The sequence below is a fragment of the Chenopodium album genome, chromosome 3, assembly GCF_948465745.1.
Source record: "Chenopodium album chromosome 3, dcCheAlbu1.1, whole genome shotgun sequence".
Lineage (NCBI taxonomy): Eukaryota > Viridiplantae > Streptophyta > Magnoliopsida > Caryophyllales > Amaranthaceae > Chenopodium > Chenopodium album.
Window position 1 is genome coordinate 43,757,856 of NC_137836.1, and position 16,856 is coordinate 43,774,711.

The window sequence follows — 16,856 nt, forward strand, 5'->3', positions numbered from 1 at the left end:
CCACTAAAACCAGAATCAAAACTAGCGAGACCACCAAGCAACTTAACACCACGCAAAGGTCGAGCAATATTAGGTGAAAAGGCACCCACAAGCCTGCTTCGAGGATCTTTTGTAGGCCAGAAAACTTTTGTTTTTTCCACGTTAAGTCGTAACCCAGAACGAGGCCCTTCCTCCATAATCAATTGCAGAACCTTCCCCGTCACCAATGTGTCACCAATAATAGTGTCGTCATTCAAATACCAAGCCTGAAGGCAAACATCAAAAGTCTCTCGGACTTTACACACCAGGGGTTGTAAACCAAAGCAAAAAGCAAAGGCCCAAGTGGATCACCCTGCTGCACCCCTTGAGACGACCATAAGGTTTGGTCCCATAATATAATCTGGCTGGATTAGAATAGCAGAATTCTACCCATCGCGAAATGCCCGGACAACAGCAACGTACTTCACGTAACATAATCGAATGATCAACTAGATTGAAAGCGTTTTGAAAATCCACCAACAACATAGAAAGACCAACATCAGAACCACGGTCCTCAATCAACCGATTCACTGTATGAAGAATTGTCTCACCACCTGAAGAAACCCCAACACCAAATTGAAGACCATCAAAGTAACAACCTAAAGACCGACAAATTATAACATCACCCACCTTTGAAACTAGACGCCGCCAAATCGTACCCACAGCAATAGGACGAATACCACCACTAGGTTTGACAAGTGGTGTAAGAGGAGCACTAGCAATATACTCTCCTAATTGGATAGGACATCTTCCAGCTAGAAAGAGATTAACCACCCCGGTAATAGAGTCAACTAACTCATCTGAGACTGCCACAGCTGCACCACTCAAGCAATCCATAAGATGTTGAGCACGCAAACCATCCCTACCACATGATGTGCCACGAGAGAAACTCTTAATCCGATCCTAAACAACAGTAGAAGTCGTATCGAGATGAAGGTTATCAACAAGTATATCAGGCAAGGATGGAGCTGGAGACGAAGGATACTTTGACTGTAAATCCGAAAGAGTGGCGCCATTATAAGGAGCAACGCCTGAAAAAGAAAGAACCTGAATTGCAGCTGTGTAATGGCCATCACAAATCTTCCTACGACACTGCTTAATATTACGCTCTTTCAAATCAATGTCTTCATCATCAACCACCGACAAACTTGCTAAAACTTGTATCAACCACCGATAGTAATTATTATTAGTAGTATTATTATTATTATTTTACACACTTATTGCTAAAACATGTATCAATTATATTGTGCAAAATGGTAGATAAGGATATGGGAATTATTCCAAACTAGTTGCCTTCTGTGTGCCCCGCCTAAACACATTACGTCATAGATACATTTGTCGATAGCCATTACCACAGACTGATTCCTCGAACAAAGTATGGCTGAGAAAGAAAAACAAAAGCAGCCCTAGAATGCTAGTATTGAATTTATAAACAGAATGACTATTATTATCAGCAAATATAGATTAGTCCCAACAGAAAAGATTGAACATTAGACACTAAAATAAACTTACTTTTTTATGTTCTTGATCAATCCACTAAGAATAACCTTAATATACCTACATGAAATTCCTTCATTTGAGGAAATTTACCACTGTTACATGTGTAACATATTTACAAAGAATGGAGTAATGTCAAACTCTACCATGCAGCTTGATCTTATTTATCTGCTGCATTTTCTGGCAAAGCTGGGCCCTTGCAAATTGGACATGCGTTCTTCATAGATAACCATTTCTTGATGCAGCTGACATGATAATCGTGTCCGCAAGCTTTAAGGGTTCCAACATCGTCCATATGCCTGTATTCCTCCTGCCAAAACAAGGTAACTGCTTTGTTAACAACAGTAAGAATTTCAAAAACAAAAATGGGCTGGACAGGGTAAAAAAAACAGCAAGGGTTCCAACTATACAATTCCATCTAAAATAACTGTCACATCTCCAAACTTTGCCTTATGTTTGCTTTTGTTGTTTTCCACTGAGATATCTATTCTGGGTGAAATGCTTGTTCAGGACCACAGGAGGGCCAAAGCTTGCACTGTTTTCGAACTTAGGCCAGAACGTGCTAAATTGTTTTTTATTTTTTCTTCTTTCCCCCAAGAATCTTCCTCTCACTTGAATTCCAATCGCCAAAGACATGCTTAGTTTCAAAATATATTTTATTCCTGAAGAATAAGTGGTTGAACTTGTCCATGATCATACTCTCTCTTACTGATTTCAATCGCCAAAGATTCTGTCTGACAATGTTATCTATATGGTCAAGATTCTTTACAACCCTTCAATGGTGGAAGCAAAGGGATATACCAAAGGCAAATACTTTATAGTTTGAATTTAGCAGCAACTAAATCTGTTTTTATTCTCATGTAGTCATGTCCATCTTTAAAATATTGCAGCTTAAGGCTCTATTTCAGTCTCTAAAAGACCATCATAAATACACCCTAGTAATATAGCACACAATGGCATGTCAGCATTTCACAAAAAGCGAAAGGTTCGTGGGATAGAACAATACCAGGCATATTACACATCTTCCTTCTTCCTGCACCTGATCTGATGAACAGTATACAGTTTCTGTCACACACTTGGGCAATTGATCTTCACGTAACCCAGTGTTGACACTTCCAATCCTCTCTCCAAGTGCAAGCAATTCCTGTTCATCATAAAATGTTAGAGAAATACAATTAATAAAAGCCAGAGAGATATACATAAATTGAATTTAATTACACAAACCTCATAGCTCATGTTGTCTACATCTAGTCTCATGTCTCGATGTTGATCCATGAAACTCCTTGAACCATAAAGCGAAGAACGGTCAACAACCATCAGACCCTAAAAAATAAATTAAATCCAAAACAGCAGAGTCAATCAGAAACTTACAAGCATAAAGATATAAAAAAATCAATCACATAACATTATTATAATCATTACAATAGAAACTCACGGACTTAAGAAGATATGTCTACAGAGTGCCCCCCTTTATCACACAAAACGGTCACAACCCATGCACACAAGCACTAAAGACACACATGGGGATTGAGCATAATTAAGCACCCCGAGAGGATGCTGGAACGAGCGTGTATTTATATAACTCCAAGTCCCCAACATGATCAGCGAGTCTAGTTTATTTGCCTCAATGTAATGAGCAAATGATTTTGTTCACATCACAACCGTAACAAAATGAAAATGAGTATCTCTTTCTAATGAAAGATCAATTTTAGAGAATATGACTATACTTTAATGAACTTTCTTCATACTCCCCTGTTACTTCTTCACTCTGGTAGGATTACATTTCATCACTCACATTTTATGACTTTTGAATTATAGTACTGCATAAACTATAAGATGGACGAGGTTGTGTGATGCTAGTTCGACTTTGGTTTCGATTTGAATTGATGCAACTGTTCTAGCAAAAATCAAAGAGAAGGGACAAAACAGAAATGACGGATCATCTTATTGACAAAGATCATGATCTCACTTCTCTATGTTCTATCTTAGTCGAGTAGAACAATGGGGAAAGGGTGCACTGGAACCTCATCTAGGTTACTCAAAATGGCCAAGAAATACACCCAAAGGACCATAAGAAATAGGTAGACACTTCTGGTGCAGAGGCAGTTGCTGCAACCAGGTTGCACTGTTGCATGACCAGGTGAAGAGGGAGCGCAGGGCTATTTGGTCACCTTTACACTCCCCCTGTTTTTTAATTACTTGCTCATTTCTCCATCTGCGGAGTTTTAGTGGAAATTGGAGAGGTAATAAAATATGGAGGTAGTGGGGTTGGTGGAAGAATAAAAAAATTGTAAAAAGCAAAGGTAGTTGAGATAATTGGAGGAATAAGAATATGAAATTAATAAAATATAATTTATGTCGGGCCCACTAGTTGAGAGAAATGAATTAAATATTGTAAAATCTTCCAAAATAAGGAAAATGGAACAAGTATTTAAAAACGGCCGGAAATGGAAAATGGAGCAAGTAATTAAAAACAGAGGGTGTAACTATATATGTGAGAACAGGCAAATATTTACTTCAGAAATACTGAATGTTTTAGATTAAGCCAAATGACAATTTAAAGTGAGCATCAGCATTTGCTTCCACTTACACCTACCATCAATCAAAGTCGTAATCCCGTAAGTGGGGTCGGCTACAAGAACCAAAAGTGATTATTCCATGTAGCAAATATAGATCTTGTGCTCTAATGCAAATAAGCACAATGATGATAGAGAAACAGCCAGCCAGCTGAGTGAGAAGGGTGTACAACAGGTCTTAGTTTTAGTGCAAGCGGCTAAACCCAATCTGAGGGATTCAGCCCATTAAAGTTGAGGAAAGGTGAGTTATGGGCTCAGACTGGCCTTAAAAATGAACAATAGATCTTACCAATGAAATGAAACTGTACACACACACACACACAATAAAATAACATAACATAAAAAGCTGACAACAAAATTAAAAAGTTTGTATACCTCAGGTGTCAGGCGATCATGGACGCCAGCATCCTCAGAAAGCAAACGGTATCTCTCTGAAGAAAGCCTAGATCTACCACTCCTGTCACCATTGCGCCATCCTACAGGACCAAATTGTCTTGGATGTCTTGCAGAGTGAGCCTCTCCCATCAAATGAAGACCTTCATCGGGAGGAGCCACATGGGTCACACGCATATTGCCCATTGAAACTCTGCCATTAGGAGTGGACCTGTGTGAATAGCTACTTCGAACTCCCCTCGTATGCGATGGAGTAGGATGCAAATTTTGTGATAGAGAATTTCTGCTGGCAATATGTTCATGGTGATATCCAGGCATATCTCCAGAAGAGTTTGCTATGCTGCTTCCAGGAAAGAAGTGATTACCCTCATGACTCAAACTACTTATAGTCCTTCCATGAGGAGCACCAGATACATGAATAGGCGTCCATTCTGGTAAAGGAACACCAGGGTTTGGATTTACATCAACTATTCCAGGGTGGTCAATTGGAAGTCTACTAGAACTGGGATGGTGAGGATAATTAGTTGGGAGATGGGTCCTATAATTATCCGACTCCGAGTCCAATGTGGATCGGCTTCTCACATTCCTCATAGAGGTTTCATTTCCAATTGAAAGTTGATTGGTTCTGTAAATGGTAGGAACAGCCAGTGATTCCCAGTGATTATGTTGAGCATCCACAGTTGATTTTTCCTGATGCAAATCTGATGATGATGACACATCAGATGAACTTCCAGCACAATAATATCTGCTTGTGCTTCCCCTTTCAGTCATAGCAGGGATCCCAGGGCTTTTCCTTTTGTATGGACCCCTTCCATTGCTCATTGAAAGATCAAAAAAGTTGTTTTCAACTCCATAATTTGAGGAAGATGCATGATGAACATGATTTTCAGGAACCATGAAGGCATTTCCACCAGCAGATGGATGCATAGAATCACGAGAAGGGTCAGAAGAATCAGGTTGATAATGGGGTGCATTCACCATCTGGCTTGATGAAGAGTATCCACTTAATCTTGTAGCAGGATTCCACGGAGAAACATAATGAACTCGGTCTACAGGTCCATTCTCCATGGGATGAAATATTGGGGCATTTTCTGCAGAACTAGTTCTAGCTGCAATATAATGTAAATGGTATTTAGTTGATAGCAGTACAGAATGCAACTTTTGACAGGATGAGAAAAGGCTAAAAACAAGAGTAAAAAACATAACCAGACACAAAGAACATACAACCACTACTGCCCCCTGCAAATCTCCATTTTGCACCAAAACTTCAAATTGACAAAAAATAAAGATAAATAACCCCAGAATAAGTGTGCATGATCTTTGAAAAAACAATGATAAAATCATCAATCTTTAGTCCGAAGGCAATTAGAACAGAAATACGATCAGGTCATCTCTTGAAGTATACCACCGACTTTGAACGTGAAACTAGTAGAATATAATGGAAATATTATAAAAAGAACTAATTCATGCTCACAGTAAATGCATTACGAATTACGATGCCAGAAAACTCGCAACAATAACCATCCTAACCAGATGGCTCAATAAAATTTTACCCATAACTTAAACGGTAAAATTAATTAATACATCTACCAATAATGCAAATAGCATATGTAGCTGGAAAAATATAATCTAATAAAAACACAATATATGAAAATGTGAACAAAATTATATCTGATTACCAAAGTGAAGATACGGATCTTCAGTAAGATTCCAGGGTTGATCAGTATCAGCCTCAAATATTTGTGATGTATTGTATATGTGTCTGTGTGCCATAATCACATCAAGCACAGCAGGGATTTAGCCCAAGACCCAATCAGAAAAAATACAGCCTGCACCAGAAGAAAGATCCCGAATATTAGGAATCTGATCATTCAAATGCACATTAAGCTACATGATATAAGTATATATATTGAGATGAACCCAGCTTCGGATATTTTGGACAACATTGTTGTTTTCATATTGCTAAAAGATCAGCATTGACATATTCTAGCAATCAAAGAATACTAAATTACACAAAAATGAATTCATTCTGAATCTCAAATCTGAAAAGTGGAATCATTACCCAACCAAATCAACTAGCCAATTATAACCCAAAGAGGTTGCATAGATTCAGGTAAAGGGAATGGACAACAAGTTCAGCAACTCTATAAACTTAGATCAACTGATATAATATCCATGATCATAATGTGTAATAGAAAAAGAGAAAGAACAAAGAATTGCCATAGTTCAAGTGTGTAAAAAAATAAAATAGAAGGAAATGAGTCTTCATAAGGTACACACAAATCATGTAGAGGTCTGAGGATGTTAATTTTTTCCGCCAAATGATAAGTGTACAACGAGGCTGTGTACTACAGACAATGCAACACTATTCATCTCCACACTCCATTCTTAAACAAAAACACTAATAAAAGTCTTTATTTATTTTTTTCCAGAGGAAACTATACCCTTGCATAGTTTACCTCTATGGAAGTATTTGGCAACTAAAGCTACCCTTTTGATGCCAGTACGTAAGTACAATGTACCATTATATATATGCAGACTGATACACATATAGGCAAGTAAGTTGTGGAGATTCCATTGACCAATTTAGAGTTGAAGGGAGCAGTAAGCATTTAACAAGCCTGACCAAAAGCATTTACAAATAGTAGAAAAGACGGTATTATTATAACTCACAACAGTTAAACAAGTACTAGACCTATAATATTAACAGAAAAATAGGTTTGTACTTCTACTTTGGTTTACCTTTTACAATGTATCAGATGACTTGTTCAGTCATTCAAACACTTAGCAGTCAGCACTGTCTTTACAGTGTACATGTGATCAGCTAGTGCAATCAGACTAACATTGAAGAATATACCGAGTCAATATACACAGGGTGACTTGAGAACATTAGAGAATGGCAGGGAAGGGGCAAACCTCAAGTAAAAAAGAAGACTAGAATATGTAACTGAAAAATCAATGCTGATCTCTGCCAACCTAAGAATTAACACTTTAAACAAGGAATTTTTTTTTTTTTTTGGGATGTTAGCAATTTCATGAGTCAGGGAAGCATACCCAAGTCAGAAATGGTTTTTTATTTTTTTTAAATGTAAGTCAGAAATCATTCAGACAAAAGAAAAATCCCAACTATTACATGCCCACTAAGGAACTGTACAGCTCAAACTAATAGCATGGCAGAGGATTAGAGGATCATTAAATCACCAATAGTCATTTATAATTCCCCACACATGTCAAGGAGCAAAGTTCGATCGCCTACATCCAGCAATTATGTGTTAGTATTGACTATAACTAGCACAACATAGACCTACCCTTTCATGATTATATATAATTTTATGAAGGAAAATAGAAGATAAACATGCTAACTAAAAGAAATAAGCCAATTCAAAAAATGAAGACCTTGTAATATAAGAATAGCAATGACCAGAGAGGGGGGGGGGGGGGGGGGGGGGGGTTGCAAGAGGTACATACACACATAATGTCAGCTTTCAGAAAGGATTTGAATACATGTAGTCATGCAAGAAGAATCAAGAACAGTTTCAGTAGTTTTATACTTTCACAAGCTAAAACTTGTTTTAACGCAGTTTCATAAGACTAAATGTGCAAGAAAGTTAAAGCAACAAAGTCCAATAATTTACAAGAAAAATATGAGACAACTAAGTCATTAATGTGAAGCAACATTACATTTAAAAAAATAGTACGATATTGCAAATTCACCAAGTCGATCTACATAAACAAAACTGTACACTTAGGACCAGAAACTAGATGCACACTACTAAATTCATATTAAATTCAACCCCAAGAGATTCTACAAGCAATTTTACATAAAATCTCAGTACCCACAAGTTGCTTGTAACTTGACTACAACACCAAGTAATTTAGCCTTACAAACAAACCCATGCATCAACAAAGGAAGAAAAAGGATAGCAGCATCGAAACAGAAGTAAAAAAGATAAATGGCAAACAATCAGAAATATGATGGGTTATATGAGTTCTTAATACAATGACACAAAAAAGGCATCATCATCTTGGTTGCAAATATTTTTATATAATTTCGTAAAAAAGAGAGTGTCTTCGGCTTGTTTGTTGTATGTTATATAAGATGATGAGTAAAAATTAAATTAACGTTAAGAAAAGAATGATTGGAACAATCAGCTTCCTAAATGCTTTCTAACAAAATCAATATACGTATACTAAAGGCGAAACCAGAAATGACACTTGTCATAATCTGGTTAAAAATTTTCCCTCCAAAAGGTCTTTTTTTTTTTTTTTTTTTTTGCCAAAGCTTCTTAGAGAAGTATTTAATTTAATACTTACTTTACAATAATATTTCTTTTCTATTTGGCAAGTATATTCATTTTTACACATTCAGCAAAGATTTATATATTTATTTATTTTATGACGGGAACAAAGTCATGTAATACAATAATGTAATATTATCTATAATTTTGTAATGTAATCCATAGTTATTTTTATTAGTTGTGCATGCATTTCTTCCTCTGTTTTCTTTAAAGATTCAAAAAAAATATAATTACAAAACTTTCATCCTATTTTGCAATTTAATATTATTTTTTATAGTAAAATAATTGTATTTAACTAATGATAAATATTGAAATTACTGTGCATGGCACGGGATCTAACCTAGTACATGTTATTGCTCATTATTAGTAGATATATGAAGGACCAACCCCATATATTTAACCAAAAAAAAAAAGAAAAAAAAAACCCAATAATTCAATACCCTGAAAAAAATTAGTTCAACACCTGGGCCTCCTATAAAACAACATTCAGCAAAACAATGTTTGCTGTCAACCCCAACAATAGGGCCACCAGGATAACTCTCTTGCTTCTGAAAAGGCCACCTTGTGTATTCCTCTAAGATCACACAGATGATCCAACAATAAAAAAACATGTCCTCAAAGTATAGACATATAATAACATGTAATTGAGCAGAAACACAATGCTCCAAAATTACACAAGGCTATTTGAATACAGTTGTCAAGGCATCACACTCAGCAATTCATCTACTTCATGATCGTTAAAGAAATGCAGAGACATTACGCTGCAGCTAATTCCTCATTAAAATTGAACATTTAAAATTTTCCCAATCACCTGGAAGCATAACAGAACAGAAGAATTTCTATCAAGAAATGCTAGACCAGCTTTCAGGCATATCTCCAAAAAGGATCAAAATCTGCAGGCATACAGTATAATAATCTTTTCTCAGGATATTTCAGCACAAAACAGTAGGATAAGACCAATTACTTCAAAAGACTACAGTGTGAGGTCACACCCATCAATCCAAAAAAAAAGCAATTATTGAAAATAATACGAATTAAGAAAATCTTCTCATGAGAAGAGCCTTCTAAAGTTTTTATTTTTTTTTATTTTTTTTTTAACTTGAAAAGACTCGCATAAAATCCTATTTTTATACTTTGTCACTCATATAAAATAGGTTTTAATGTAACATATACTTTTGCTAAAGGTTATGCTTTCGAGTCATTTTTGCCCATATATTTGCAATTATTTTTATTACAACTCTACATTATTATCTCTACCTCTACCTCTACATTTAGCTTTCTAAGTGATACAGTTCAAATGATTTACCATAGATCCTAAAGTTTCAAATAATTTCAGGTGTTTCAGCTACTATTAAGTATTAAGGAGATGCAAATTTTCTTTAAAATATAAAAATAAAAAGATCTCAAGAACATTATCAGTGAATCCCACATATTCAATTCTCTAATTATCATGCTTAAAATTTTTATTTTGAATTAAAATATGGGAGGAAAAAAAAAACTACTACCTCCTTTTCAAACTACTTGCACCAATTACCTAATTGGTGTATCCTGAATTCCTGATTTACTTGTCTCATTTCCTTTTAAGAAATATTCTCTCTCTACTTTTTTTCTTGAGTTGTGACCCACACTCACCCACCAAGTTTTATCTCTTTACTTTTTCACTTGTATAAAATCCTTAACAAATGGCTATGGGATAAAATAATTAAGGTAAAAGGATTATAAAAAATCTTCTCATCTTTTAATTTTTGCTCCCTCTTCCCTTGGGCTACTCGTCATTGTATGTCTCTTAACTCCACCTTTCTGTCCATCTCTCTCCTGATCCCATCTCTTCAATGAAATCCTATAAGAGTTCACAACAGTCCAAGTTTAATAATTAAATCTAGGATAATTAGATGCGTACTGTCATAAAAAGCTGCATATCCAATAAACAGGACCATGGTGGCAGCCAGGTTGAACCTTAATGCAGTCAGGACTGATTCCTAGTCAACTCAAAAGAGCCAATAGCGACGCAAAAGCCACAGAACTAAGATCCTCTTAGAAGAATTTTAGGGATAGGAATATATATAAATAATAAGAAGAAAATAATTAATAAAAAGATTGTGGAGCCGACTCTGGGTAATTTCATTAATGATCTAAAAAGACAAACAACACGAAAAAGTTGAGGAAAAGCTGTCATAAATGCTAGTACAATCACAATAACAAGCTAAGTTAAAGATGAGAAACATAAAAGAGGGACATATAATGCACAAGATAATTTGAAAAATGGATCTGCTAACCTGAAATTTTGGCAATATAGATGTCAAATATCGATGACTAACGGATAGAGAGACAAATTTGAACAAAATAAAATAGTAAAATAATTAAAAAAGGGTCAACATAAAAAAAAAAAAAATTTTAAAAAAATTTAAAAAAAAAAAAAGAAACTGAGAAAATTGATAAGAGATGCTAATACATCAAAAGACATTGTTCTTGGTAAAAACTTGCCACATAAAACTCATAACATCCATTTACTTTCCAAATGAATTGGCACATCATACACAACATCTTTGGCATTGTCTTCTTATAATAAGAAACCTAATGCTTGAACCGCAATCTCGTTTTTAAGAGAGTGCAACTCCAACCAACAATCTAATAATACATCTAATAACCACAATCCAAACCATAAAAATTCTTGCACAAGTGAGACCAATGACTTATTTGTTGGCAAGATTTATTCATAAAACCTAAATATTGGTGCTCGAATTTCTTTTATTCACAAACTATACATATACATAACTAGTCAATTTTTTCCATCTTTGCTGCGGATTTATAGGTGCAGCACCCTATGAAGCAATTATACCTTGTGCTGCAATTAAATTAAATGACAGTTGATTTTATGTTTAATTTGAATATCATTTGAAAGCAGCATATTCAGACAGTTGTCAGCAAGTATTCCTGACTACAGATTACCTGACTTAAAATTAGGATACTAAAGAAAAATTCTTAACTTGAATCAAAGTTAATAACACTATAAGAAAGATTTCATTGGGAAAATGTAGAAATTCTATTTTGATATTTTTTTTGTCCACTAAACATTCAGCAAGCCAATAAGAAGAATAACCTCTTCGGATATTAGTGAAAGATTTTTCAAACTCTGCAAAATAGGCTTTAAACTTTTAGTGATAGTCTATTGTATCACACAAATTATCAAGAAATCAACCAACCTCATAAAAAATAATAAATAAACACTTTTGATTATGGAAATGAATGAAGAAATACTAAGTCACTAAAATTGAAGCAACTAAAATTCTTGGAAATGAACTTCACTCACCAAAAAATAAGGTCAATGAAAAACTTAAAAGCTTTCTTTTGAACTTACACAGAACTTAGAAATACTCTGAAGCTCAACCAAAAATTAATTACCCGTGATGGTGCTGTATTTTCATAAATTTAATTCATGGACAAGAAATAATCATAATAAGATTCACCAAACAAAAACATACATACTCTTTACGTGTAAAATTATGATATAAAATACATATATATACATAATAACAATATATTATCACACCCAACTTTCAGAAGAATTATATGGCTTTATTAACAGAAAATTCGATGTTAAACAAAGAGAAAAGAACTCACCTGCTCTAATAATTCCTCATGCTCTTCCAAATCCAAACTAGCTGCAGAAAACATATATATCTACGATATTTATATAATCATTGCTATTTTGTATTTGTTGAGCTATTATGAACTTTTATAAGACAATTCATTAGTTTATATAAGACTATATGCTTCTAACTCCTCCTTCCCTCTTCCCTCTTTCCCCTTTCCCTAGAAAGGCCAGACGATTCACTTGAGAGAGTGACATTTGTTATTTTGCTGGAGTCACTTCTACAAGTTTCATCTCCTTTCTAAACTAAACAGTATTGTGTACATTCACCACTGGAGCATAACTAACTCTGACATTGACCATCAGCTTTCTTTCTTTCTTAATTCACACATTCTGTTGGTTTCTATATAGATTGATGGCTTTCATGCAAATCATATTTAGATTAAACGTGCCTGTATCTGTCTAAATTCTAAGGGAAGTAATGTGAAATGATCTCCATAGCAGATACACAGACGTTATGCAGCAATCTCTAAAATCAGAGCCCTTCAAACTTGGCATACCACATGTGCTCATGCAAACAGAGATAGATCAATGATTTCTTTTACAGATATGAATTATTATGCAAGTATCAATTCCATCATAAGTTGTGCACAAGATTCCCAATAACCAAAACCAACAATGTTGTTTCTCTTACCTCATAGTCTTACACTCTTGCACAAGGATGATTCATAAGGTGCTTTTGCAATAATTAACTACAGTACTAGTATGTTAAGACGTCAATCAACAACCGAAGTTTCATTTTTCAGTTTCAAGATATACGTCTCAACTTCTTCACTTTCAACAGCCCCATATTTAACAACCAATTATTCCTCTCAAGCACGTAGCAAGTTCTCTTTCACCTTATTTGACACCTCCCCACCCCAATAGAATTTTCTCAGAAGAAAAGAAGAAACTTCTTCACTTTTTATTCCCCCTTTTTTTTCATTTTTTTTTTTTTTTTTTTTTTGGGGGGGGGGGGGGGGGGGGTGGGACAGTAATCCCATATCTTTCTTTACTAGACATGCAATCTAACTTATGTCAATTTAAGAAAAATAAAATTATAACCACCAAGTAAATATGCATTGTCCTATACCAGCAGCATTTAATATGTTCACAGGTAACTACATGCAAATTTAACTTAAAAACATAAGGTCCAAAAGAAGAGGTCTTAATAGATTGGACATCTTTACATAATTTTACTTTAGGTTTTCTGTTTACAATTGGGGCTTCATAACAAAAGATTAAACCAAAAAATTTAGAACAATAACTATCCATGTCACTTATGACTTTTACATTAATCTGTCATGGATAAGAAATCTGACAAGAATACTAATCACTGTGTAATTATCTCACTAACAGAAAGGAACAAGAAGTCAAAATTGCAAAAAGAAACATATACAGAACAGAAGGTATTATTCATGGAAAAGCATTACAATAATCCAATTTATTAATTTTCAAATTAATAAGTCATTCTGTACAGCAAATGGGAGTGCCCAACATCTATAAGAGCAATAATCTAAACAAATAACAGAAACGTAATGCTGTACAGCATAAAGGCATGAAGCCTATAGCTACAAGAGAAATAATCTCAATAGGAGAATAATAATGTATGGGAAACGGCAAACAGGGCACCACAATTTTGGCAACCACAAGTAGAATAATTTCCTGCTTATTCCACACTGGTTGTTAGCTTTCCTTCTCTCAGGACAATGATGCATTGCTCATCTTAGGTGCTAAGTGCACAGGCCTTGGCATACAGAATCCCACCAACTCAAGGCTCAATGTGTAGGTTCTTCTGAGTCAGATACCACCATAACCTAAGGACAACTGGAAAATAAATTTGCTATAGGATCTGCATAATGCACATATAGCCCTGGCAGTAACGAAATTGCTACATCAGAAAAATACCTCCCAATGCAAACTAATGAAGTCTCTCCGATTCATACCAAAGTAAAGATTAAACTCCACCAACCTAATACAGATGTCGGCAACTACCTGAGGCCATTCTTTGGAAAACCCTCTCTTTCCCCCAACACTAAGAATGTGTCAACTTCAATTTGAACCATCTCCCATCCCTCAAATGAAGGAGATGATTTCAGGATATCATATGAGAATTGGGGGGTAAGGGTCCAATGTTTAGAACATTGGTAAAAGGTCCATTTGGAATAGCTTCTCTGCAATAAGATAATAGATAATTAGCACATAGTAGTCAGACTTACTATTTTGCGATCCAAACTTATCGTAGACAATTTCAAATTTCTGCTACCCCTCTTAAATCAACTAAATAAGTATGTCTGTGTAAGCTATGACAAGTCAAGAAAGTCTTCAAATTACAAACCTCATCTCCTATTTACTTAATTACAGACATTTGGAGGCACATATTATATCTAATATATTAATATAACACTATTACAAAACAAAATTTTGTCTTTCCAACACATTAAACCAGCCAGGTTCTAGATATTACAAAAAAAATATTAAACAAAATAATCCATACCCACAATACATACTATATATTCTAATAGCAACTAAAAAAATGTTACACCTAATAATTAAGGATATACAATGCATGTTAATTCAATCACATCCTCAACCCCAAACAAACTAAATTAGAAGCTATCAACTAAACACCTTTTGTGAATACTAATCTCTCCCTCTATGGTGAATAGCACCTTGGGTGGACAAGACTACAGGACAGAAGCAAAAAAGATATGTACGTGAAGGATATCTTGATAAATAGAACACTAGCAAACCTACTACTCATTGCTAAGAAGTGGCCCAGCCTAGTTAATAGTTATCTAATGCTCAAAAATAGCAAACTAAACACCTTCTGTAGCTACTTAGTGCTAATTTTGTACCTCTGTGGCAGATCCCACCTTGGATGGGTAAGACCGCAAGAGGGATCAAATTGAAGTAAAAGCTAATTTCACATAAGCACTTCATTGGATGAACATTAGCCCAAGATAGCTAATGATTTGATCTACTCAATAGTAATCAAATGTCAAAATTAAACTACATCTCTTGTCCACTCCTACCCATCAAAAAAATTTCACCTCTTTCTCTCCCTAACATATACACGCGAATCCCACCTCCCAATAGAAACTCTCCGCTATACATCCTCCACAACAATAAAACTACTACACAATTCAAAACAATCACCCAATACTAATCCTGCTACTATCCCCACTATCTAAGAGCTGCAAAACCTCTCAAAAATCACTCAACCATCAATCTTGCGCCAGTAGAAGCCGAGTTAACTACGTACTACCAAGAAGTTTACAGAATCTCCTCATACAAATCATAGCCCACGAAAAATCACCCGCTAAATTACTAATTAACCTGATCAAACTACAGAAGATCAGTATTTACAGCTGACCGATACCTGAAATACAGAATCACCAAAGAATAAATTCCTTTCTACAGTTCCTTTTTGTTAGGTATAAATTCTTCCTGATTTAAGCACAAAATTAAGCTTAAAAAGCCAATGAAAAAGAACCATAATCATCAAAACACCCAAAAAAAAAAATCATGAAATTGGCAAACAAAACAATCAATCAATCCAAGCACAAATCAAACCATAAAATTGAACAAAAAAAATACACTAAATTCAATCAAATAAAAGCAATCACTAACCAAATTAAGATCAAACAACATCAAAAAATCCATGATCGGACAACAAACAATCAACAACCACTAAAATCCAAACATAAATAAACAAAATTGAGTACATAAAATCAAAAAAAGAAAAACGATCAGATTGATGAAGATCATCAAAGAATCAAACCTTAGTAGAGCGATGAACGAATCAAACGGTTAGCATGCGGTTGAAAAGAGGAGAGAGAAAAGGGGAAGGAGAGTAAAAAATTGTTGGTAAGAAGAATGAATGAATGAATGAATGAATGAAAGAGGCGATGGAAATAAAGAAAGAAAGAGTTGTCAAAGAAATAAAAAGAAAGGAAATGTTATGTTGTGTTCAATGTGTTGTGGGGTGGTGTTGTGGGGTTAGGTGGTTGATTCACACGAATATAGAAGAGAAAGACCAAAGGCAAGTGGAAAGAGGATTTTGATTTGAATGAATTTTAAGTAGTTGCCTTTGGAAGTTGTACAAGTTTTCTATTGTTGTAAAGAGAGAGAGAGAGGGGTAGGGAGGGATGCGTAATTATGTAATCTTTACTTCGCCTTTGCCATGATCCACAAGCAAAAAGATTATGCTCCACGCCGCTATCTTTTTATTTTTTAATGTCTATGTGTATGGTGTTTATAAGAATTATACATATGGGATATGGGTCATTTGTAGAGCTGTCAATTCGGATATTTGGGTTGGGTTCAGTATGGTTAGGAATTTAAGCATATGGGATGTATGGATCATTTGTAGAGCTATCAATTCGGGTGTCTAGGTCAGGTTCAGTAAGGTCAGGTGGATTCAGGTCTATTTCACGTTTG

The 16,856-nt window shown here is 34.9% G+C and overlaps 1 protein-coding gene across 4 annotated transcripts; it reads right to left on the bottom strand.

Annotated features, from left to right (window-relative positions):
* Positions 1-1,438: 1,438 nt before the first annotated feature.
* Positions 1,439-16,534, bottom strand: LOC145623963 (uncharacterized). Of its 4 annotated transcripts, XM_081676882.1 has the most exons (8): positions 16,198-16,497; positions 10,288-10,622; positions 9,594-9,675; positions 6,164-6,313; positions 4,467-5,593; positions 2,740-2,838; positions 2,522-2,659; positions 1,439-1,825 (listed from the first exon to the last, which is right to left on the bottom strand). In XM_081676882.1, the coding sequence occupies exons 4-8, from the start codon at positions 6,255-6,257 to the stop codon at positions 1,676-1,678; spliced, it is 1,608 nt and encodes a 535-aa protein (XP_081533008.1). In that variant the 5' UTR covers positions 6,258-6,313; positions 9,594-9,675; positions 10,288-10,622; positions 16,198-16,497; the 3' UTR covers positions 1,439-1,675. The 4 variants fall into 4 exon arrangements, 3 of the variants coding, with proteins under 3 accessions (XP_081533008.1, XP_081533007.1, XP_081533005.1); XM_081676881.1 differs by having other exon boundaries at positions 9,594-10,622; XM_081676879.1 differs by lacking the exons at positions 9,594-9,675; positions 10,288-10,622.
* Positions 16,535-16,856: the final 322 nt, after the last annotated feature.